The following is a 26,020-nucleotide window of genomic DNA, read 5'->3' on the forward strand; positions in this document are numbered from 1 at the left end:
AAAGTGCAGAGAAATTACTAAAGCTATGGATGAATACACTACAGAAAAACTGACCACACTCTTCAAAGTAGAAATTCCATCTTCAGGGGGCCTGATGGGATACCTATTCATAGGTCTCTAGAAGAGTGTAGCATTCCAAAAGATTGGAAAGGGCACAGGTCATCTCCGTTTTCAAGAAGGGACGTCTAACAGATGTGCAGAACTATAGACCTACATTAATGAACAAAGTAAGAGCATATAGACTATCAGACCAATTGTGTGATTGGATTGAAGAGTTCCTAGATAACAGAATGCAGCATGTCATTCTCAATGAAGAGAAGTCTTCCGAAGTAAGAGTGATTTCAGGTGTGCCGTTGGGGGGTGTCGTAGGACCGTTGTTATTCACAATATGTATAAATGACCTTGTGGATAACATCGGAAGTTGACTAAGGCTTTTTGTGCATGATGCTGTAGTATATCGAGAGGCTGTAACAGTGGAAAATTGTACTGGAATGCAGGAGGATCTGCAACGAATTGACGCGTGGTGCAGGGAATGGCAATTCAACCTCAAAGTAGACAAGTGTAATGTGCTGCGAATACATAGAAAGAAAGATCCTTTATCATTTAGCTACAATATAGCATGTCAGCAACTGGAAGCAGTTAATTCCATAAATTATCTCTGAGCAGGCATTAGGCGTGATCTAAAATGGAATGAGCATATGAAATTTATTGTCAGTAAAGCAGATGCCAGACAGAGATACATTGGAAGAATCCTAAGAAAAATGCAGTCCGAAAACAAAGGATGTAGGTTACAGTACACTTGTTCGCCCACTGCTTGAATATTGCTCGCCAGTGTGGGATCCGTACCAGACAGGGTTGATAGAAGAGACAGAGAAGATCAAACGGAGAGCAGTGCCCTTCGTTACAGGATCATTTAGTAATTACGAAAGCGTTATGGAGATGATAGATAAACTCCAGTGGAAGGCTCTGCAAGAGAGACACTCAGCAGCTCAGTACGGGCTTTTGTTGAAGTTTCGAGAACATACCTCCACCATGGAGTCAAGCAGTATATTGCTCCCTCCTATGTATATCTCGCGAAGGGATCATGAAGATAAAATCGGAGAGATTAGAGCCCACACAGAGGCATACCGACAATCTTTCTTTCCATGAAAAATACGAGACTGGAATAGAAGGGAGAAATGACAGAGGTACCCAAGGTACCATTCGTCCACACTGTCAGGTGGCTTGCGGAGTATGGATGAAGATGTAGAAAATGAACCAAAGCACCCTTGCACCTCCTGCCAGGAATTTTTCATAGACATCAATTCAGCTGTTGAATATTTTGCATCCTAGAGTGAAAAGGTGCAAGTTTTAACTATTATTCCAGAGACATTTTCAAAGAAAACAATTTTGAACCACATTCCATCAGTATCAAAGTACATGGTAGACAAATCAAGAAATGTGAGGTCTGTAAAAGGAGTCTTTGGAAGACCAGATCCCTATTATAGTCATATTTAGAAGCAGCTCAAGTCCAAATAGTGCAGTCATTTTATCTGTAGGATAAATGGGGCTGTTCTCTCCAGAGTGCTAGAAAGACACTATAAAGTTGTGAAAGTGAAGAGGTACATGACTCGCAGTATTAAAGAATCTCCTGCAATTTATATGTGTGGTAACTTTGAGAAACTTATTGGAGCACGTGACATATGACTGCTTGGTTGGGCACGTGAAGTCATTAGTAGGCTGTGACATAAAGTGAGAGACCTGTTTCGTTCAAGAATGTGGTAACTGCCCTGGAAAGGGAGAACTGTCTTTACAGACACTTGGCCTGGAAGACATAGCAGATAACTCTGTGGAAATTACATATGTGGCATGGGAGGAAAATAAGCTAATTAAGAATACAATTGCCTTTGACAGTTTCATTAATGAACTTGGTAAATGTTTGGTGAAGGCAGTAACACACTAGCATCTGAAGAAACTGCAACAACAACACATTGCAGAAATGAAAGCGTATGTACAGGCTGAAGAAATATGTTTAGTGGTTCACTGTGATTTTGCTGAGAACTGGTCTGTAATTCTCCCACCAGAAGTACAAGAGTATCGTTGTAGTAATGACCAGGTTTCAACTATTACAGGAGTGACATATTTTCAAACCAAGACCACAAGTGTTGCAGTTATAAGTGATTACACAGGACATGACTCGGCACATGTGCAAAATCCTTCGACTGCAAATAGGGGCAGAGAAGATTATCATTATTTCTGATGGTGCTCCTAGTCATTTTAAAAATCGTGTTGGAGTCCCATGTTGACACAGCAATTACTCACAAAAGAGATGTGAGACCGCCTGGGGTTTCACAAAGATGTAATCAATGAATCTAAGACAAGCCAAGGGTTTGGGATTCTGGGTGGTTAGGAAGTGGATTGTCCATGGCTAGGTTGGCATAGGACAGTACCAATCTTTTGTCTCATGGCACACATCTCCGCAACAGACTGAGGTGAAACACCCGTCCAATATATCCTTCCAACAATACCTCTTCCAGTCCAGTCACAGGCACCTCCTATCCCATCAAAGGAAGAGCTACACAAACTGTGCAGAGAGACAACTGGTTCACCCAGCTGCAAGACTTGCTGCTCAACACAATGACTGTGTCACTGGATCCTTCCTACCAGCACAAGATTTTCTGAATTGCATAGGTGGGAACTCTCTCTGCAATGTACCCTGCATTTCCATAGTCTCTCTGGCCTCAGCATTCAATTAGTCCCTGTTATCCACCTACCCATCCCCTTCCCTACTCCCACTCCAACACTACACAGCCATATGTTCTGCAATTCTCTTCCTTTTCTGCTCCCCTTTCCACCCCACCCCCTTCCAACCTCCCAACTGCTCCTAGCGGGCCTACCTCGTCTCAACCACATCCCCGCACACTCCCAAAAGCAGCACTACACCTCCTCTCACCTCATCCTGCTACCTCCCCCTCCCCGCTCCATGCCTCCTCCTCATCCCACCGCCCACATCCGATTGCTTCTCCTATCAGACACAGCTGCAGTCCAGCCACAGCAGATGGAGACAGTGGTCATTGTGTGTGTGTGTGTGTGTGTGTGTGTGTGTGTGTGTGTGTGTGTGTGTTTTCTATTTCAGAAGAAGTCCTTTTGGCTAAAAATCTTCAATGTACAGCAGTCTCTTTGTTGTGCAACTCAGTGTCCTCGATTGGTGAATAGGAATCTATGTTGATAAATCAAAGTCTTCTGTTGTTGTATTTGAATTAAATATACTGTATCTGATGAATCATTCACAGCAAAAAATCCATTTTATAAATGTATTTCAGTTAAGTTCACAGATTTGGCAACTCTGCAAAGGGCATGGGATCACATTGGTATGGCTCTGGTTCTGCAGCAAATCAGCAGCATCAGAACAAATATTTACCATACAGGAAACAGTCATCAAAATTATGTGTGGAATACCTCCAAGAATTTTCTGCTGTAGTCTTTTTAGGCAAGTGGGGATACTAGCCACTGTCTCATAATACATAATGATATTCAATCATAACTTTCATAACTGGCAATCCTTTTCACCATAAAACAGTCATGGCACTAGAAGGATATACGGTAGTACCTACACTGTGGCATAAAGAACTCATCTTTAGTTCAGAAAAGCATAAAATACAGTAGCATCAAAACTTTTAACTTTCTTCTACATGATTTGTTTATTTAGGGTATAGCAACACAAACTGAACTACAACTTACAGAAATGAAATGCATAATTTTACCAAAACAAAAAAAAAAAACTCAATTACTAAATCTACAAATTAACATTTAAATTTTCAATGCATTTCAGAACTGTCTGTGTCACTTCAAAGAAATCTTTTAAATTTACAGGGTAAGCTCTTCTGGTACAGATTGTTACAACGTATTTGATGGTCTGACAATTATTGACAGAGTCACGCCTAGAGGAAGACTTTCCCCATTGGCGGAGGCTTTCTGTACAGATGTTATGACTTCTGTTAAACCTACTAATTGTTCTCCGAGCACACTATGGTAATTCCATGCTGGCTGGTGTTGAGCCAGCTCATATGAGAGTCTACATTCCATCCTGGATTTTCCATTGTTTGATCTAATGAGAGCCTGATATTCCTCATAGGCAATATTACTCCAAGTTTCTGACTATTTCCAGCTCATGTTGAAGTCCACTGCTTGCAGTGATTCTACCAATATGATAGCTTCTAAGTGATATTTAGTGTCTGCAAGGTGATAATGTATTCAAAACTAAATGGAAGATTTTCTCTTCAAAATATGTTTTATTTCTGGATGAGTTTTTTTAACATAATTATGAAAAGGATAGTTTGCTACTTAACATATACAGGAGTCATTGAGTTGCAGACATGCACAACAAAAATATTGCTATACATTTAAGCTTTTGGCCAAAAGGCCTTTTTCCAAAGCAGAAAAGACACAAACATGTGGTCACGAAAGCACAGCACATATATACAAAACCAGTGTCTGGTCACTGTGGTGGACAGCAACTTTAACTGATGGGAGCAGCAATGTGGGATGAGCAATTCACACCACATCCCTGTATGCTCCCGCAAGCAGCAGTACACCTTCCTCCACTGCTACCCTATTATCATTTCCCTTCTCTGACCCATGCCGTCTCCTTACCCCCACTGCCCATGCCAGACTGCTGTTTCCATCATGCACATTTGCAGTCCACAGTGGTCATGTGTGTAGGAGTTGTGCTTGTGTGAATGTGTGTGCATATTTTCTACTTTTGAGTAAGGTCTTTTGGCCAAAAGCTTAAATGTATAGGTGTCTTTTCATTCTGCCTATCTTTGGCTCAACCTCTCCTCTATATAGTGAGTAGCAATGTATGTTGTTCATAATAACTGTTATTATCCCATCCTCGACTTTCAATTTTTTTAACGGAGCAAACAGGTCACTTCCCATGTATTTCTGTCAGCTGTTTCTGTGCTAATAATACATGTTATACTAAAGATTTTGAGCCTGTTCTACAAAACACACCATAATCCCCTTCTACTAGATAAATGAATGGGAACTTCATGCAACTCATCTCTTAATTATATTCTGGAACTCATAGTTAGGTCACTTTTTATATTTGTACATATCGATGAACAAGAACATGATTAGTGTGAACAATCTGAATCTGGCCATAAATAGTTAGAACCTATGAAAATAAGAGAGCTTTTAGGATGCAGAGATTTAATACAAAAATTGCACTACTACATCCACTGAATTTCTTCTTTTAAATTTGTTGGGATACTTGCATAGATTCCACTAATGCATTTTGTTCCCTGAATGATTATTTTAAAAAGCTCTACAATAAAATAAGAAATTATGTTTGTGAAGTTTACTGTATGCTGATCCTACTGTGTAACAGCTTACACTTTTTTCCTCAACACATGATGCTTAGAACAGACAATTTCTTTTGCTCCAAGGCTGAATGTTATTCAGAAACTTCACTGTATGATGGAAATTTGTTAAGAAACATGGCTGACCCCAATACAGATATGATGAAAACAAGATACAACCTTACATAGGATGAATATAAATTCCCACTAGTTCAGATGACATTACAACAAACAATAGACAGAAAATTATACAAGCATTCAAAGAGTGAGTCTTGAGCAGCGGCTGGTGAAGTATCAGTGCAGCAGCAGTGCAGTAGCGAGTCACATATTTAGCTTACATATTTGTTTTGTAGTTTGATTCTTAATTTCTTTCAGAGTGTTTGAACACTCGAACATTTAATTAAATAAAATCCTTGCGTATTCTCGTATTTGAGAGGAGTAATATTGCTTATTGATAGCTGTAGTGTATAAATTCGCGGAGTCGTTAGTCAGTTGTTTATTTTGGACAGCCAGTGCTCTTTAGACACAGCTCAGTGAGCCTTGAGCAGTCGCTGGTGAAGTATCAGTGCAGCAGCAATGCAGTAGCGAGTCACATATTTAGCTTTCATATTTGTTTTGTAGTTTGATTCTTAATTTCTTTCCGAGTGTTTGTGCACTTGCATATTTAATTACATAAAATCCTTGTGTATTCTCGTATTTGAGAGGAGCAATATTGCTTATTGATAGCCGTAGAGTATAAATTCTCGGAGTCGTTAGATATTAGCAGTAGGATGGATAGGGTGTGTGCGTGCTGTGTGTGGGTGCAGGAGGAACTGACCACAGTTTGCAAGCAGCTGAGCGCGCTGTTGACCACGGTCAGCCACCCTCAGGCTGCTGCCTCGAGGTGCAGCGATGGCGGAGGGTCTGGCGCGTCGCTTGAGACACTCCAGGTGTCACTTGCTGCGTCCGCTGACTCAGCCGATGAGGCACCTTCTAGTGTACCCGGTGCATTGGAGCCACCCTCACCTCAGGGTGAGTGGCGGACTGCAACGTGTTTGCATCGCTCGAGGCGGAGGACCAATGTGGAGGCTGGCCAGCTGGCCTCATCTGTTCATCCTGTCAGTCGGCAGGTGGCCGCACCTTCTGGAGGGCCCGAGCAGGCACACAGGGGCAAAGGCTTGCTGGTTACTGGGAGCTCCAGCGTTAGGCGGGTGATGAAGCCCCTTAGCGAAATAGTGTACAGGGCTGGAAAGAAATCCAATGTGCACTGCCGGGTGGCAGCCTTGCCTGCGGCTATTGAGCGTATGGGGTGCAGTCATCTGCAAGTAGTTGCTCACGTCGGCACCAATGCACCAATAATGCCTGTCACTTGGGTTCTGAGGCGATCCTCAGTTCGTACAGGCGGCTGGCGGATTTGGTGAAGACCACAGGCCTCGCACGCGGTGTGCAAGCAGAGCTCTCTATTTGCAGCATCGTTCCCAGAGTGGATCGCGGTCCTTTGGTTTGGAGCCAAGTGGAGGGTCTCAGCCAGAGGCGTCGTTGACTCTGCGACAGTCTTGGCTGCAGATTTCTATACTTGCGCTATTGGGTGGGCAATTGTAGGATGCCCCTAGATAGGTCAGTAGTGCACTACACAAAGGAGGCGGCTACTCGGGTAGCAGAGTACTTGTGGCGTGCACATGGGGGTTTTTTAGGCTAGGCAGTAGTGCAAGGTGTCCTGATGAACACTCACCAGTCGACATGCAGGCAGAGAAATCAGGACGCACTCAGTGTAAACACACTTCAGCTATCAAGATATTAGCAGTAAATTTTTAGAGTGTTCGGAATAAAGTTCCTGAATTTACTGCCCGCCAGGAAGCATGGGGGACTGAGACCTGGCTGAACCCTGAGATAGGAAGTTCTGAAATATTTAGTGAGGGTTGGAACGTGTATCGGAACGACAGATTAGACACCGTAGGAGGTGGTGTCTTCATTGCAGCTGGCAAAAATATTGTGTCTACTGAGGTCGAAGTAGAGTGTGATTGTGAAGTTATCTGGACACGTTTAACAGGGCTAGTGGAAATAAAGTTAATTGTGGGGTGTTATTACTGGCCACCAGGTTCCACCGTGACAGTTCTAGAATCGTTCAAAGGGAGTTTACATTATGTATCGCAGAAGTACCCGGATCATGCTATGTTAGTCAGAGGCGACTTGAACTTACCTAGTATAGACTGGGATGTCTATGGATTTGTTACAGGTGGTACAGACAAGCAGTCGTGTGAATTACTTTTGAACACATTATCCAAAAACTGTCTTGAGCAGCTAAATCGACAGCCAACGCGTAATGGAAATATAGATCTGGTAACCACGAACAGACCAGACCTCATCGACGGTGTCAGTGTTGAGACAGGGATTAGTGATCATGATGTCATCATTACGACTATGGTTACGAAAGTTAAAAAGTCGGTCAAGAAGGCTAGGAGAGTATTCTTACTAGAAAGAGCAGATAAGCAGTTGTTAGCATCCCATTTCGTAAATAAATCGACTTAATTTACTTCCGGTACGATGGACGTGGAAGAATTATGGGCAAATTTTAAACACATTGTAAATCACGCATTGGACAAGTATGTGCCGAAAAAGTGGGTTAGGGAGGGAAAATACCCACCGTGGTTTAACAGCGCAATTTGTAGAGTGCTCAGGAAGCAAAGGCAGTTGCACTCGCGGTACAAGAAAGATCGGGAGAATGAGGACAGGCAAAAGGTAGTAGAGATTCATGCTGCTGTAAAAAGAGTGATGCGCGAAGCATTCAACCACTACTACCATATCTTAGCAAATGATCTTGCTGAAAGCACAAAGAAATTCTGGTCTTACGTAAAATCGGTAAGAGTGTCGAAGGCTTCCATCCAGTCACTCACTGATCAGTCTGGCCTGGCAACGGAAGACAGCAAAACGAAAGCTGAAATTTTAAATTCAGCATTTGAGAAATCTTTCACGCAAGAGGATCATTCAAACATACCACTGTTTGAGTCTCATACAGATTCCTGTATGGAGGACATAGTGATAGACATCCCTGGGGTTGTGATGTAGCTGAATGGGTTGAAAATAAATAAATCGCCAGGTCCTGATGGGATTCCAATTCGGTTTTACAGAGAGTATTCTACTGCATTGGCTCCTTACATAGCTTGCATTTATCGTGAATCTCTTGCCCAACGTAAAGTCCCAAGCGACTGGAAAAAAGCGCAGGTGACGCCTGTATATAAGAAGGGTAGAAGGACGGATTCTCAAAATTACAGACCAATATCCTTAACATTGGTTTGTTGCAGGATTCTCGAACATATTCTCAGTTTGAATATAATGAACTTCCTTGAGACAGAGAAGTTGTTGTCCATGCATCAGCACGGCTTTAGAAAGCATTGCTCCTGTGAAACGCAACTCGCCCTTTTTTCACATGATATCTTGCAAACCATGGATGAAGGGTATCAGACTGATGCCATATTCCTTGACTTCCGGAAAGCGTTTGACTCGGTGCCCCACTGCAGACTCCTAACTAAGGTATGAGCATATGGGATTGGTTCCCAAATATGTGAGCGGCCCGAAGACTTCTTAAGTAATAGAACCCAGTATGTTGTCCTCGATGGTGAGTGTTCATCAAAGGTGAGGGTATCATCTGGAGTGACCCAGGGAAGAGTGATAGGTCCACTGTTGTTTTCTATCTACATAAATGACCTTTTGGATAGGCTAGATAGCAATGTGCGGCTGTTTGCTGATGATGCTGTGGTGTACAGGAAGGTGTCGTCATTGAGTGACTGTAGGGGGATACAAGATGACTTGGGCAACATTTGTGATTGGTGTAAAGAATGGCAGCTAACTCTAAATATAGATAAATGTAAATTAATGCACATGAATAGGAAAAAGGATCCTGTAATGTTTGAATACTACATTAGTAGTGTAATGCTTGACTCAGTCACGTCGATTAAATATTTGGGCGTCACATTGCAGAGCGATATGAAGTGAGACAAGCATGTAATGGCAGTTGTGGGGAAGGTGGATGGTCGTCTTCGGTTCATTGGTAGAATTTTGGGAAGATGTGGTTCATCTGTAAAGGAGACCACTTATAGAAGGCTGGTGCAACATATTCTTGAGTACTGCTCGAGTGTTTGGGATCCCTATCAGGTCGGATTGAGGGATGACATAAAAGCAATTCAGAGGTGGGCTGCTAGATTTGTTACTGGTAGGTTTGATCATCACGCGAGTGTTACGGAAATGCTTCAGGAACTCAAGCGGGAGTCTCTAGAGGAAAGGAGGTGTTCTTTTCGTGAATTGCTACTGAGGAAATTTAGAGAACCAGCATTTGAGGCTGACTGCAGTACAATTTTACTGCCGCCAACTTATATTTCGCGGAAAGACCACAAAGATAAGATAAGAGACATTAGGATTCGTACAGAGGCATATACGGGTAGGCAGTCATTTTTCCCTCGTTCTGTTTGGGAGTGGAACAGGGAGAGAAGATGCTAGTTGTGGTACGAGGTACCCTCCGCCATGCACTGTATGGTGGATTGCGGAGTATGTATGTAGATGTAGATAAATATGTTTAAATGTTTGTCTTGTAGGCCTACAAAGAACAATTCAGAAACACATACTTAACCAAGGAGCTTTTGATGTGGAAGTTGAATTTTAAAACTTCTTGAACACACAATGGCTACTAGTGAGGTATGAAGCTTTGGAAAATCTCTGTCATTTCTAGAGCATTGCTGCTTGTAGTCTACTGATGAAGTTTGTTCCTTAGTTAGTTAGTTTCATGTTCCATGCATCATTTGCACAATAGCATATTATTCTCACAGCACGTTTTTGAGCAATGAAGTCTTTATTTCTTAAAGATGAATTATGCCAGAACATTATTCCACATACATTACTGAATAAAAATATAAAAAAATGCCAACTTACTAATTTCTCTCCCCCCTAGATTTGCAATGATTCGAACAGTAAGTGCAAATGTGGCTGGAACTGAGTGTTTTAGCAGATTCAAAACGTGCTTCTTCTAGTTGAAATTCTCATGAAAAAGGACACCTAAGAATTTTGAAGTTTCCACCCTATTTAGTATTTCTCACCATATGTTACACTTATAGAAGTAGTACCACTAGATGTGCAGAAATGAGTGTCACATCTTTTTAAAAGGGTGAGACCTTTCCCAGAAAACCTGTCAATTATACTTTTAAGAACACTGTTTACCATGTCTCTGGTTCTTGCATGTTTACTTGGATTGATTACAATACTAGTTTCATTTGCAAAAAGAACTAATTCTGGTTGCTGTATATTAGCTGGATAGTGTATTTACTCGAATCTAAGCTGTACTCGAATCTAAGCCGCACCTTAAAAATGGGACTCGAAATCAAGGAAAAAAAAATTTCCCGAATCTACGCCGCACCTGAAATTTGAGACCCGAAATTCAAGGGGAGAGAAAAGTTTTAGACCGCCCCTCCAAATCGAAACAAAGTTGGTCCATTGTAACATGAGACACAACTGAGGTCGAATGGATAAAGATACAGCTACAGTAGTTTGGTTTGAGTCGTAAGCTTAACAGTTAAGCTTTACCAAGTAGCCATTGCTATGTGTCAGGCAGTCCATTGGTATTTATACAGGTACCCTTCCTTTCTCACGTGCTTCGTCTGGTTTGAATTGATTGCTTATTTTGCTTTGATCTGATAAGTGCCGTTCTCTTTGTTATAGGTGTTTACATCAATCTAAGCTGAAAATGCATTATTGTACTGTGTCAAGCATTGTTTGTCGCATTCTGATAATGAGTGTTTACGACCTGTCGCCGCACGCGGCATGGTTTGCTTTTTGTGCGTGCTACCACGGCTTAGAATAAAAAAAAGAGAGGAATTATCTCATAAGCGAAACAATGGCAAGAGACTGCTATTAGTTGTTACTTACACTGCTGCTTTCTTTGATAATGATCAACAAGAACCAAATAATAGACTGCGTGTGACAGAAGATGTTCTGAACAAGAGTTTAGCGAAAATTTCTCTCTGTTTGAAAATCTTTGCAGACACCTCTTTAGTACATTACATTCTGCACATAAATTAGAGTCATCTTAAATTTAAAAATCTAGACAGATGCCGTGCTTCATTTCTGACTGTATCACTATTTAGCATAAGAATAATATGAATACAAACATGACATGATATGTATATTCTTCCGCGTTTGCTGCTGCCTCACTCTAGTTTCGTAGTTTATTAGGCAGACAGGATTTAAATGAGATAGCAGCAAACACAAAAGAATACATGGCATAATGTTTACATTCTTCTACCTTTTCTTTTAATTTATTTACTGACGCGTAGGTTTTAGCACCAGTATTTATCTTTGTGCCAGCAAAGCATGCATGCGTAGTGCTACATATATTCGACGGCAGAAGTTAGTTGTGGTGGCACCTACCAATGTTTTTCAGAACTTCCGCTTACTTTGCACTCGATTCTAAGCCCCAGGCAGTTTTTTGGATTACAAAAACCGGAAAAAAAGTGCGGCTTAGATTCGAGTAAATACGGTAGTCGTTTACATATATGAGGAAGAATAGGAGACCTAAGATTTAGTCTTGGGGAACCCCATGCATGGTTCTCCACTGTCAGAATAATGTCCCCAGACTACATTATTTGCATTATTAAGTATAATTTTGTGCATTCTTTTGGTTATATATGACATCAGTATTTATCTGCTACAGCTAAGACTCTTATACACTGAGCCAAAGGAAAAGTAATATTGAGCATATTATTTACAGAATGTTTGTGAAGAAATACAACTATCCAAAATTGAAATAAAGCTTCAAGTTATCTACTTGTCAAGAATGGAGACAAAACATTCTTAAAAACTACAGACCTACCAGCTCCCTCTCCATAATGCCTAAGATATTTACTAAATTTATCCTTAAGCATACAGCGAAAAATTGGACTTTAGCCAAGAAGAACAAGCTGATTCCTGAAGTGAAAATATCACAATTGAAAAGTTGCAAGTCGTGATGAATTTACTCATTTGTGGGAGTAGAAGTTTAATATGTGTTTCAAATTTAGTGTTTTCTCTTTGGTTGACACAGTTGATCATAACTGGCTCAATCAGCTACCAGTACCTGTTAAAACTGCAGATATATCAAGTGACAAAAATGACATAAATTCACAGCTAAAAATTGTGCATGAAGTCTACCACATGCTTCAGCATGAGAAAGTATGTACAGTTACACAATCCTAAGACGACGTCGCCACTGCAGAAACCTCCACTGTCAAAAAGTAATACCAACTAACAATTTTGGAGCAAGTCTAGACTTTCCAACAAAGCCTGGAAACATGCAAAAAGCAGATTACCGAGGATTTGAAGAAGTGCTCACATGTTATGTTAACGACTGATGCTGTCCACTCACCACTACAGCCTCTGTCCTCCAGCCCCTATCAAATCTGAAGCATAAAAAAATACTAAGTAAATGTACACAATGGCAAACCTATGACAGTATCACTTGAAAGGATCAAGCCACCATATCTGTGGCCCATCACCAACCTACCGACATGACACCTCTGTCTGCTGACACAAGATGTGACGAGCTACAGCAATGAGCCACCCATTTCAGTGATGCCTCACCATAGCTGTATGTACAAACAGTCCCTGACCTAGCAAGAGTCTTAGTAAAAATGTAAGAGCAGTAATATTTACTTTGCAGGAATAAGACATTATTTTTGACTAATCAAACATTAAAGTGATGCTTACTTTCAAATCACTTTTGAGACACATTAACCCATCATGCATTTGTTTCTTTTATGAACTTTAAGCTGGCTGCTCTGGGAGAAGTGGGCCGGGTTTGTCCCAGCAATCAATGTGCAACAAGCTGATCACAAGCTTTTACTCCCAGTATCCTCAACATAGGTGCCAAGTTACAGTTTGCAATTAGTAGTAGATGTCACTATGGTGAGGGGCTGCTGCTGCTGCTGCTGCTGCTAGTAGTGGTGGTGGGTGGTGGTGGTATGCGAGTTGACAAAGGGAACAAATATGATGCCATGAGAGTTTCTGTACACTTCTTATGGCACATTTCCCACAAATATCTGATTGCAATTAATGGTTTATGCCTGTTATTTTGATGACCTCATGGTGTCAAAGCAGATAGAGGGTATTGGTGGGGCCAACAGACATTAGTTCTATATAACAATGGATGACAATAGTAGTGTCTCCAGTTCCTGGATGCTACAAACAATTGCTCACCCGAAAAAGATGAAACTGTATAAAAACTCATATGGTACCACTCTTCTGTTAGCAAGTAAATTGAGAAGAATGCATTATGTTGTGAAGGTGCAGAACTGTATAGCAATGACTGTGAGATGTCTGTTCAGTGTGTATGGCACAGTAACACAAATCTGATTAATGCCTGCAACTGGACATATTTTCTACTCTGAAACCTGCATTACAAATTCTAGTGTTTTGTTTTGCATGTTGACTTTTCAGTTGCTATCGGTTTATTTATTGATTGTTACTTTTTATTTGTAGTTAACTATTGCTATTTGAGTTTACATATTGTCATTTTATCATTAGGAGGTAGTGAGTGGAGCTGTGGACACTAGGAAAAGGAGTGCCAAGTGGGGATCAACGGAAGTGTCCAATTCCACCCATCGGCTTTGACCCGTGACGTAAGGCTGTTATGGTGTGTGACGTCATGATGGCACGGAATTTAGTTTGTGAGAGTGGCGTTTTTGTAGGTGTCGGGTTGATGTGATTGATGGTGCTCTCTGGTGGTGTGTTTCATGTGTTGTGTGTTAGGTGATGTTTTTGGTTTAGTTTGCGGGTGTGGCATGTTTATAGATGGTGCATTGTTGCGGTTGGTGGTTCTCTCTGGCGATATGTTATTGGTAGCGTGTTACGTGGCATATGGGGTTCATTTGCGTGGTTGCATTGCACATGTGTGGTATCGGTGGTGACTGTGCTTTCAGCAAAATATTTTCAGTGAGTTAACAATTTTGGTTTTGTTATGTCGACATTATTGTAGTTTCTTTCTGTTTTTCGTGTGTAAATTTTGGTAAATTGCTTTGTTTATGTCTTTGGTAGGTATGGATATGACTGACAATGTCAACAGTTTTTGATTGTCAGCGATCATGGGGGACAGTGTGTTGTCTCTAATAAAATTTCTGCAACTGTTCGGATTTTTTTGATGAAGTTGTGAAGTGTTCAGTGTGTCGTGAAGAAATGAGGCTTACTAAAGTTCTGGCGTTTCAGACGAGGGAAGGGTGTATGTCGAGATGTCGTAAAGATACCAGGTAAAGGGAAGTGTTAGATTCCAATTTTGATTTTCTAGGTGTTTTTTTATGGTAGTATTAAATGTGGTGGTGGTGAAAGTTTTGAAATTTACAGTGTGGTATCGGTAGTTGCTGTTGAACTATATAGGACTAGGGAAGTTTTCAAATCTAATTTTGTCATTTTGTTGTGTTTCTTGAGGTAGTGATGATTGTGGACGTGGTTGTAGTTTTCGGTTTTATGATTTGGTATCATTAGTTTCTGTTGACCTATATAGGTCAAGGGAAGTGTTCGATTCCAGTGCATATTGTTTTTAGTTGATTTTGGGAAGGCTGTGGTCATTTTATTTTATCGTTTTTGTTGTTTGGTTTAGTGGCATGTGTTTACTTTTAGTTTGTCCCCACCCAAAAACCCCCAATTTCCCCCGCTTGTCCCGTTAGTTTCATTATATTTTTGGAGGAATATGTGTTTGATGGTTTTTCAATCTATTTTTGTGTTTGTCATCATATTTATGTAATGATGTCATAGTCGCAATATGGGAGTTGTTGTTGTGAATGGTCGTTTCTGTCATATTGGTGACATCATTGATCAGAGCAGATGGGTGGAATCTGACGTTTCTGCTAACCCCCAAGTGGAGAAATCAGAACATGTGACATATTCAGCTGTTTGAGTTCAGTGAGGAGTGTCAGTAGTGGAGGCAGTCAGAAACAGTTGTGATGTGTACAAGGATAATGTCACTTGACAGAGCACAGCAAGAAAAATGATTTTCTCATTCTAAGGAGATTCGTTTTGACGCTAGTGACCCTCCACATTCAGAATGACCTTCAGGATTTGATAAAGATCATTTAAATGCATTAATCCACAATGATCAACATCAGTGTACTCGAGAATCGGCAAATGTGATGAACTGTTATCGTTCCACCACTGTATGACATTCACATGGAATGGGGAAGGTTCAAAATTTGGGTGTATGGGTACCACATGCTCTATGCCAAAGACATAAAACTTGGCATGTGGTCATATGTGTATCTCTGCTTGCTCGTTATCAACTGGCTTATGAATAACACCGATCATTCTTAGTTTGTATCATTACTGGCGATGGGAAATGGTGCTTTACACTAACATAAGGAAAAGAAGGGAATGGTTGAGCCCAAACAAAGCAATAAATCCCCCTATAAAGACCTGCCCACATCCACAAAAGATAGTGTTATGCATCTGGTGGAATAGTGATGGTGTGGTGTACTATGAATTGCTTTCCTGAAGTGTAACCATCACTGCTGACATTTATTGTCAACAGCTGGGATGTCTTGCACTAAGACTGGCAAAAAACTTTAAACAGGAGTGGGGTTGGGATGTCATTCCACACACATCTTATTCATCTGATTTGGCACTCACAGATTTTCATGTTTTCCATTCTCTATCCAACAACTTTCAAGTTTCCTTTCCAGATGAAAAAGCACACCGAACATGAATTGATGAGTTCTTCACCTCAAAAACACATGATTTCTAGTAGCAGAATTAAAAAGTTACCCCAGTGTTGGCAGAATGTTGTAAATGGTGAAGAAGAATATATTATTGAAGACTTAAGTCTGTGTTATGTGTATTTGTTTGTTTATTGGACTTATGGCAAGATGTTACAAATCTATACACCTACCCAATATTTTCAGCTTATTAAAGTAGTTTCAATAAATATATTCCAATGACACATTTGTGTTCCTGAGAGCAAGCTGAAAGTCAACTGCATGTTTATAAATGACCAACATACAGCTCAAAGCTATCTCAAGAAAGCCTACTTATGAAGTTTCAAGAATGAGTTTTAAATGGTGGTTCTAAGAATATACAACAACTTCCTACATATCACTCCCATAAGGATTGTAGGGCACGATTACATAATATACAGCATGCATGGACACACCCCATACGTGAATTACAAATGCATTGTTGTGTGTCATAGCACTGATTATGAACATAAGTTATGGAACATTTAATTATTCAGTTAAATATCCCGATACTATGCACAAACTATAAATAACTTTGAATGTGAAACATTATTTAAATTCTACATTATAACATTACATTAACTTGCTTGCTTCTTAGAGACTTAGTTGTTCAGGTAATTTCACATTAGATAAAATTCTTGTACTGATGACGTGCAATGTTTCACATGTTAGATACATACATAACTAATATATAATATTAAAAAAAGCTGACAATATGCTACAGCTGGTGTATTATTCAACTTACCACAGAAACACCATGACGTGACAGAAACACATCTTTGAGGGTAAGGTAAGGAATGCCAATACGTCCAATTCTCACGTCTATACTGAATTTCCTCTTTAGCAACCACGCCAGAACTTTTGGCAAGAGCCTGGTGAAAATTTGACAGGTTTAGACTTAAATCAATTGACACCCACACTAAGATTTTCCTAAACCAACGGCAACTGCATGACTCATCTAGATGTGGCTTACTAGTGTACAAGCAGTTATGCTTGGAAATATAAGAACAGCAAGTAGGAAATAATTTATATGATTTATTTTTGATGAAACTGTTTGTGAACACCATGCAAATGTACTAACAAATACGAAGAGTAAACTAACTCTACTTTTAGCACTACAAAACGTGTTGACAAACACGAGAAACTACAGGCTGTGTATAGTCACTATGTAGATAATTTTAAGACAAGTACGTTCAGTCAGATTTTACACGGGTATTTTATATGCATACATACCATGACACACTGCAGAATAACAGAGTACAAATTATTAGAAAGATAACAAATCCATCCATAGCTTCAGAAGTGGGTTATCATAGCAACTTTGTCCTAAACGTAGAAAAACACTGCATCATTTTCACCGCTAAATGGGTGTCGACGGATAAACCTTCGCTCATACTTTCCTCCGTCAAGCAGTCACTCTCATTCTCGCAATAGATCGAACTATTGTGGCGTCAATATCGATACAAAGTTGACGTTTATCTGTGTTCTTTCAGAGATGTTTGCTTGGTTAGTTAAACCGCTCAGTTCTAAACAGAAAGAGGAGTCGTATTTGGGTGGATAATGTGATAAATAGTTCCTGGTATTAGTGAGAGTCTGGTTTCGTTTGACGACACTTAGAATGTATAGTACAAATCAATGTGTTGCTTGTGGAAGCAAGCCAGGACAACACAACGTGAGCTTGTTTCGATTCCCGCGAAATGCAGGAAGGTAACTCGTCAAAAACTTGCTAATTCTTGTCTATGGCAGTACTATGTTGCTCATTTCGTTGCATTTTGCATGTATAATTGAAGTGTATAACGGCAGAAATATTGTTTCAGTTATACAAAAACTCTTGCATTTGGTAGGCGATTAGGTTAATTGAAGAGTCTGTGAAGAGTTTCATAAATTTTTACATTTCAGGTGCAGGCTATGGCTTGAAAGAACTGGACTATTTCAACTTCAGGGCATACCTGCAACGGCCATTTATGAAAAATACCGCCTATGTTCGGTGCATTTTGATTCGGCTCAGTTCAGACCACCTCAGTTTGTTGGCGATCAGAGAAAGAAATTAATTCGTAATGCACTTCCAACGCTTTTCAATGGTTCCAACAATAGGAGTCGTCACAAGCCGAGGTTCAGAGGTATATATCAAATTTAAATTTCATAATGAAGTCTGTAAACAGAAATTTAAGAACTATCTAGGAATACTTTTTTTCCCTTCATTCAACTGGAAGTAAATCAAATATATCGCACCGCGGCTAGAATGGTGAAAAGTCAAAAAACTGCAATTTTTAGTTTTAGTGAATAATATGTGTGAGGTGTCCCCAATGTGCTCCAAAAAACATAATGGAACTTACTGCCAACAATACTTACTTGAAATGTAAAGGAAGCTTGTGCTATTCCAATAGAACTTTTTGGAATGTATTCAGTAAAATGCGGTTCCTCAAGTATTAAGTTTTTTAAGCTGTCGTTGTTTTTGCCAGGGTGTATATGCTGTCAACATTACGGCATTGCTCTACAGTATCATAGTGCATATACTTTATATACTGTTTTGGAAATCTGAATCATTACAAATCATATATGAATAATGCTTATGAGAGAGAGAGAGTATTTAAAAATTTGAGAGATAAAATAGTTACTGTAATGTTGATTCCTCCTCTGCCCCCCCCACCCCCCTCCCCTCTGCCACCGCCCTCTCTAACACCCCTCTTTGCGCGAATCTGAAAATTGTGCTAGAAACTATTTCTTGTGTATATTGTGACATTTTTGTATCATTGATTGGTTTAATCCATAATCATACATTTTGTGAAGGGCTTCTTAAAACTAATCATCAAAATTGTATCACAAACCCTTTTCCAAGGCAATTCAGTATACCAACTAATTATGTACTGTACTATGTTAACTGAATAATAAACATGGTGGATACTGTGTCTATTAGTGGCCCTCCACTCTGGAGAATATTCCAAAAGGTAATATTTTGCTGCTCCCATCACCAAATCATCCTAATTTTACTCAATTGGGAAACTATTGGGTGGCTTCTGTAAAGACTTTAATTTGAAAAACAGTATACATATAAATGAATTCTGTTCAAAAGTGTTGTTCTCTTTCCCTTCTCTACCATTTCCTGTTATTCTCTAAAAGGAATATATGGGTATGCTATAAAACATACTGAACTAAAAAAATGCAAAATTTCCTCAGAAATTAAGAGAAATATGTTGTCATTAATAATGTAACTTGGAACTCAAATAATGGAAACTCCAGTTAGGAATATTAACAATGTAGGGGGAAAAAATAGACTGCTGCTTACTGTAAAGATGCCACATTAAGTTGCAGACAGGTACAATTAACACACTACACAAAGCTTGTAGCTGCAGTAATGATCACAACACACCATGTTGCTGATTCCACCCCATGTGATGGTTGCATTCTGGCTGCAGTTGTCAGTCGTATATGTAAGTTGTGCTTGCTTTTGTATATGACGGCTGTGGTGGAAGACTGTGTAGTGTCTTGTAATTGTGCCAGTCTGCAGCTTAACGTTCCATCTTTGCAGTAAGTAGCAATCTATCCTATCTTTTCCTATAATGTAACTTCTATCGGATACATTTTTCTTTACAACGCCTGTTGAATCAAACCATGTTGTCATATTGTGCAGTTCACAAAAAGATATGCCAACACACAGAGATACCTGGATGTAGTACTTCATAGGGACATGAAATGGAATTATCACATAGGCTCAGTTGTGGGTAAACAGGTTGTAGATTTCAGTGTGTTGGTAGACTACATCCCACTGTGAAGTGCATGGCAGAGGCTACATCCCATTGTGCCAGTTATTAGGGTTTCTTCATAATCCATTCATGTATGAAATGGGGGAAGAATCAGTGATTGAATGCCTCTGTGCCTGCAGTAATTATTCTAATCCTATCCTCACAATCCCTATGTGAGTGACACGTGATGGGTTGTAGTATATCCTGAGAGTAATGATTTGAAGTCAATTCTTGAAACTTTAATAGACTTTCTCGGGATAGTTTATGTCTGTCTTAAAGAGTCTTCCACTTCATTTCTTCAGAGTCTCTGTCACACACTCCCAAGGATTAAACAAGCCCTTGGCCATTAGTGCTGCCCTTCTCTGTATACATTCAATATCCCCTCTTAGTCCTATCTGGTCTGGGTCCCACAAATGTGAGCAATATTCTAAAATTAGTCACACGAGTCATTTATAAGTGATGTCTTTTGTAGAGCGATTGCGCTTCCCCGTATTCTACCAATAAACTCAAGTCGATCACCTGCTTTACCCACAATGAACCTATGTGACCATTCCATTTCATATTTGTACAAAATATTACACCCAGGTAATTGTATGAGTTGGACAATTCCAGCAGTGGCTCATTGATATTATATTTATAGGATACTAGGTTTCTTTGTTTTGTGAAGTGAAAATACATTTCTGAAAATTGTGAGCAAGTTGCCAATCTTTGCACAACTTTGAAATCTTATCAAGATCTGACTTAATATTTATACAGCTTCTTTCAGACATTACTTAATTACAGATAAATGCCTTGTCTGCAAACACTCTGAGGCTACTATTAATATTGTCTCCGAGATCATTAATATACAACATGAATAGCAATGGTCCCCACACACTTCCCTGGGGCACACCTGAAGTTTCTACATCTGAAGATGACTCTCCATCTAAGATAACATGATGTGACCTCCCTACCACTAAGTCCTCAATTCAGTCACAAATTTTATTTGGTATCCCCATATGATCGTACTTTCGACAATAAGTATAGATACGGTACTGAGTCAAATGCTGAAAATCAAGAAATACTTTATCTACATTGTTGTCCGGATCCAAAGCGTTCAGTATTTCACGTGAGAAAAGTGAGTGGGGTTTCACATGATCAATGTTTTCGAAATCCTTCTTCGTTGCCATTGAAGAGATCATTCCATTCAAAATACCTCATTACGTTTCAACCCAGAATATGTCCTAAGATTCTACAACAAATAAATATCCAGGATATTGGACAGTAGTTCTGTGGATCACTTCTATTACCCTTATTGCAAACAGGTGTGACCTGTGCCTTTCTCGAAAAACTGGTCATGGTTTTTTGTTTGAGGGAGCTACGATAGATTATAGTTGGAAAAGGGGCTAACTCAGCAGCAAATTCCGTATAGAATCTGATGGGATTTTGTCTGCCCTGGAGTTTTCAGCTGTTTCTCAACACCACTGATACAAATATTTTTCATTCATCTTTGCAGTGGCAAGAGGTTTAAATTTGGGTAATGCTCCTGGGTTTTTCTTTGTAAAGGAAGTTTGAAAATGGAGTTACTCATTTCAGCTTTGCTTTGTTACCCTCAGTTTCAGTTCCTGTCCTGTTCACTAGGGAATAGACACTAACTTTTGTGCGATTAACAACTTTTACATATGACCAGAATTTCTTCCGGGTTCCGTGTAACATCATTTGACAATATTTTGCTATGGTAGTCATTGAGGGTGTCATGAATTGGTCTCTTGACAGCCAAACATGTTTCATTCAGCTTTTATCTGTAGCCCTACTCTGTTTTACGACTATTATACATTAATCTCTGTTGCTTTAAAAGCTTCTTCACAGTGACTGTATACCATGGATATTCCTTCCCATTGTGAAATGTTCTACTGGGTACATATCTATCCAGTGTGTTGTCAACTACTCTCTTAAACTTCCTCTTCATGCTCCTGACCTATCCTGAAAGTTTCAAATTCCTCACTCAGAAATGACACTACTGGTTTTTCATCTTGTTTACTGATTTTACCCTCATTACTGAATGTATATGTATCTTGCTGCTTGTTTTAATTGTCCTTTGTACTTTGGTAATATTGTTGCCGCCACCACGTCATGGTCACTGTCGCCGGTTTAGATGTGTACATCCTCAAAGACATCGGGTCTATTTGTCGGCATTAGACCCAATATATTTCCATTGTGAGTGAGGTTCCTCTAGTTATTGAAGAAGGCAATTAAAGTTTCACAGAAGTCTTATCATGCCCACCACCAACAAAACATTAACTTTCCCAGTTAATTGTTGGATGATTACAGTTGCCACCAATGATTATAGTCTGATCGGGAAACTTGTGTACAAGTGAAGTGAGGTTTTCTCTTAAGTTTTCAGTTACATCAGGAGACAAGTCTGGTGAGCAGTAGAAGGATCCAATTATTATCCTTGCCCAAACAATCGCAAATGCAATTTCAATTTCTATCTTGGTGGATTTGACTTTCTTGTCTACTGCGATAAAGACACTACCTCCATTTCCTATTTGCCTATCCTTTCAACATACACTTAAATTTTCCTCAAAAATCTCGCTTTTATCAATTTCAGGCTTCAACCAGCTTTCTGTACCTGTCTACAAAGGAGACCCATTCTAGAATACTACTAAAGTGTTTAATACGCATACCAAATAAGACTTAACAGGGAACATTGAATATATACAGAGGAGGGCAGCAGGAGTGTTAACTGGTATAGTTTCACCTGTGGTAGCCTAAATGGCAATAGAGATGCTGAAGAAACTGAAAGGATAGCCTCTTGAAGATAGATGTAGTCCTCAGAAAGTGTACTAACAAAGTTTCAAGAACTGGCTTCAAGTGATGACTTTACAAATATACTACCCCCCCCCCCCCCTCACATAGGAATCATAAGGACAAGATTAGAATAATTGCAGCATGCACAGAGATACTGAAACGATTATTCTTCTCACACTCCTTAAGTGAATGGAATCGGGGAAAATACTAATAACTTGTACAATGGGATGTGCCCTCTGGCATGCAATTCAGTGATTTTCGCAGTATTGATGTAGATCCCAGCGAACAGAAATTTAGTATTTTCTTTTTTTCCTAAAAAGGAATTGTGTAACTGTTAGGAATTTTTTACGACCTCCAGCAAAGATTTGTGAAACAATTTGTTTTTCAGTTTAATATTTTGTAAGAATATTACCATAGCGTAACAATTTTTCAGTTTAATATTTTGTGAGAGTGTTATTGTAGTCATGGATGATTTGATAGCTCTGTGATGGATTTGAATCTTCCTTTCTCTTTTTCACCTTAGTCTGCTTGCATTTTCACCTTAGTCTGCTTGCAGCATAACTTATCATACTTCGATCAATTTCATTTGGAACTCTGTCAAATACAGGTAGTCACATTTCCAGGAACTATGTACCAATTAGTGTTGGAAAATGTTTCCATACTGTCCTCACTGTTTCCCAGATCTACATGGTGATTATGAATGTGTTCACTTATGAATAGGAAATTATGATTAGGTGTTTAATTGATTTAATAATTCCTGATGACAGAAAGCTGGTTTGTATGTACATTCAAGAAAGAAAAATACATATTCTTAGATATTTCTTCTGTCTGTGAGATAATTTAAAGCTATATTGAAAAAGGTATATTTTGAATTACAGAACATATTTCACCATCGATGTAGCATAACTAAGCTCCTAGTACACAAAATGATATTCTTTTCTCCAAAAAGTTCTTGGTAATCAGCTTGGAGGTCTTTCTGTGTGGAAAAGTGATGTTAAAGTAATCCAGTGGTAGAGTGAACACCATTAGACACTTGTTTGCTGCCAGTCATGTAAACCTTCTTCTAGAGTTTCTTCCAAATTTCTCAAAGTGTTTTGGAAAGCATTATGTCTGGACCTGAAGTTGTTCAGTTAGTTGAAATGTCTCCATAAAACTAACTCAGAATTGTGGTGACAGCAAGGCAGGTACAAAATGACATGATTAAGCTTTGTTTTTTACATATACCATTTAGTCCACCAGTGTGGCTTGCTGTGGTATCACAAAGTATCTGAATTCTGTTGGTTATATCTCAGTTCTCAATTTTGTGTACAGCCAACAGTTTGTTGTTCTTGTAAAGATGTTGCAATTTCAGGGATTACCAGCAGGGCCTCCTTGAAAAGTCCTCTCTCTCTCTCTCTCTCTCTCTCTCTCTCTCTCTCTCTCTCTCTCTCTCTCTCTCTCTCTCTCTCTCTCTCTCCCCCCCCCCCCCCCCCCGCCCCCTCGGCCCCCTCCACGGAGGCGCAAGGTTCTTTTGTGAGTTCAGGCGTGGCGCAAACGGGGCCCTGAGCTATTGCAGCCAATGCTTCCTTCCCTGGCGGCATTTCCTTCACCCTGCACTCCTTCCCTCTCCTCACTCTTTCCCTGTTGCTCATCCTTCACCTCCCTGGCTATCCACCTTGTTTCTTATATTGGTTTCAATTTTGTTTCTTCTGCCTTCTCTTTCATTCTTTTTTTCGGCATTTGGGTTCACGCTTGAAGTATTACCTTCACTTGAAAATTACCTGTTTTTTAGTGTGAGCTATCCCCTCCCTAGCATTAGGTCAGCACGTGTAGCCAGTCAGTGTGGTGGAACTGTTATGTACCCGTACGGCTGAGCATCCTGACAACAGAGGGATCACACTACTGATACCTGAGCTGTTCTCCCCTCCCCACAATGTATGCCAAGGAGTGGTTGCTTATCTTCTTGTAGCATCGGAACTCCTGGCAACAGCCGTCGTGCCAGATGACCCTTGGTTCAAATGGCTCTGAGCACTATGGGACTTAACATCTATGGTCATCAGTCCCCTAGAACTTAGAACTACTTAAACCTAACTAACCTAAGGACATCACACAACACCCAGTCATCACGAGGCAAAGAAAATCCCTGACCCTGCTGGGAATCGAACCCGGGCGCAGGAAGCGAGAACGCTACCGCACGACCACGAGCTGCGGACCAGATGACCCTTGATGTGGCTGGGTGGTGCCAATTGGGAGAGCCCCTGGTCGGAGTGGGTGGTATCAGGGCTAATGCTTGGTGCATGAAGCGTATCAAGCTGCAAAAATATGGCCGTTCTCAAACAGCCATCCCTTCGAATGGTGAAGGATCATTTAAAGCTGCTTCGTATGGCCCGGCAACCTTCCCTCCCTGGCTACACTAGGGAGGAGGGCCAGGCTTGCTGTCTTGGGATGAAACATTTTCTCCATTACCTCATCTGTACTGAGATGGATGGGGACACATTTACCACCAGAAAGCCTCTCCCCCCCCCACCCCCCCCTCTTTTTTTCAAGGCTCACAAAGACCACCACACCGATATTGGTGCCTTCATTCCGGCTTTGGAGGGGGTACCCTCCCAGAGAAGGTCAAGGTTACGTACTACAGATGTGACTTGAAGCCTTATAGGCTTGTGTTTTGGGCACATCTTCCCGCTGTACGGCAGACCCTCTGTGTGGTGAAGGTGGCCACCCATTCCATGAGGGAAGCCCCTGTGTTCTGCCACCTGTGTGTGTCAGTTGTGCTGACTGCCACTCCTCTCACTCACTGGATTGACGAGCTTACAAGAGAGAAAAAATCCAAAGACACAAGTATGCTGAGGTTCACCAAAAGTATGAAAGACTCCATCTAGTATCACTATCTACAACTTTTGCCTCTGTTACTTCATTTCCTCCTCCTGTCTCTTCCCTACCCCAGCCCCGTCCCCCTCCCCCTCCCTGCAGTTCCCGCAACCTCCACTCCAGGAGCCGCACCCACTCCATAGCCAAAGAAGTGCCCCCTTCCTTGGCACCTGCTGGTGATTGGGCTCCCTCCCAGGACCCCTCTCCCTGGCATCTCTCAGGCCGGAAGACTCTTCCTATCACTTGACCACAAGGCGCACCATCTGTGAGCTCCTAGGTCGCTCCCTCTCTGTTGATTCCAGATATGGCAGAAGCCTGTATTCCTCCTGTGCCCTGCCCTCCTTCAGCTCTGAAAGAGGAGGAGGAGAAGAAACATAAATCTCAAGACAAGGCACTCCCGGTGCCGCTATGTCCCACCTCACAACCTGAGTGACCATAGGGTTTTTAGACGGATGGAATAACAGTACGCACAACAAACTGCATATCATTAAGGAAACTAAGAGTGTGTGGAAGTCTTCCATGGGGGCCTCTCGCAGGGAATCAGTTGTCCTCTGCTGTCTCCGCATTGGCCTTGCTTGGG

General features: G+C 40.6%; 2 protein-coding genes across 3 annotated transcripts in view; one reads left to right on the forward strand and one right to left on the reverse strand.

Annotated features, from left to right (window-relative positions):
- Nucleotides 1–17,459, reverse strand: part of LOC126167427 (protein KIAA0100) — a 296,899-nt gene extending 279,440 nt beyond the window's left edge. Inside the window, exons 1-2 of the mRNA XM_049920476.1 lie at nucleotides 17,291–17,459; nucleotides 16,803–16,929 (exon numbers count right to left, since the gene is read on the reverse strand). Of these exons, the coding sequence (XP_049776433.1) occupies nucleotides 16,803–16,929; nucleotides 17,291–17,349 (186 nt within the window). The 5' untranslated portion in view covers nucleotides 17,350–17,459. The remainder of the gene's footprint in view (nucleotides 1–16,802; nucleotides 16,930–17,290) is intronic.
- Nucleotides 17,460–17,541: 82 nt separating this feature from the next.
- The window catches only part of LOC126167443 (zinc finger protein 493-like), a 39,955-nt gene continuing 31,476 nt past the window's right edge, over nucleotides 17,542–26,020 (forward strand). For both annotated transcript variants that reach the window (XM_049920477.1, XM_049920478.1), the window contains exons 1-2: nucleotides 17,542–17,764; nucleotides 17,957–18,177. In XM_049920477.1, coding sequence (XP_049776434.1) covers nucleotides 17,676–17,764; nucleotides 17,957–18,177 — 310 coding nt within the window. In that variant the 5' untranslated portion in view covers nucleotides 17,542–17,675. The remainder of the gene's footprint in view (nucleotides 17,765–17,956; nucleotides 18,178–26,020) is intronic.

The sequence above is a fragment of the Schistocerca cancellata genome, chromosome 1, assembly GCF_023864275.1.
Source record: "Schistocerca cancellata isolate TAMUIC-IGC-003103 chromosome 1, iqSchCanc2.1, whole genome shotgun sequence".
Taxonomy (NCBI): Eukaryota; Metazoa; Arthropoda; class Insecta; order Orthoptera; family Acrididae; genus Schistocerca; species Schistocerca cancellata.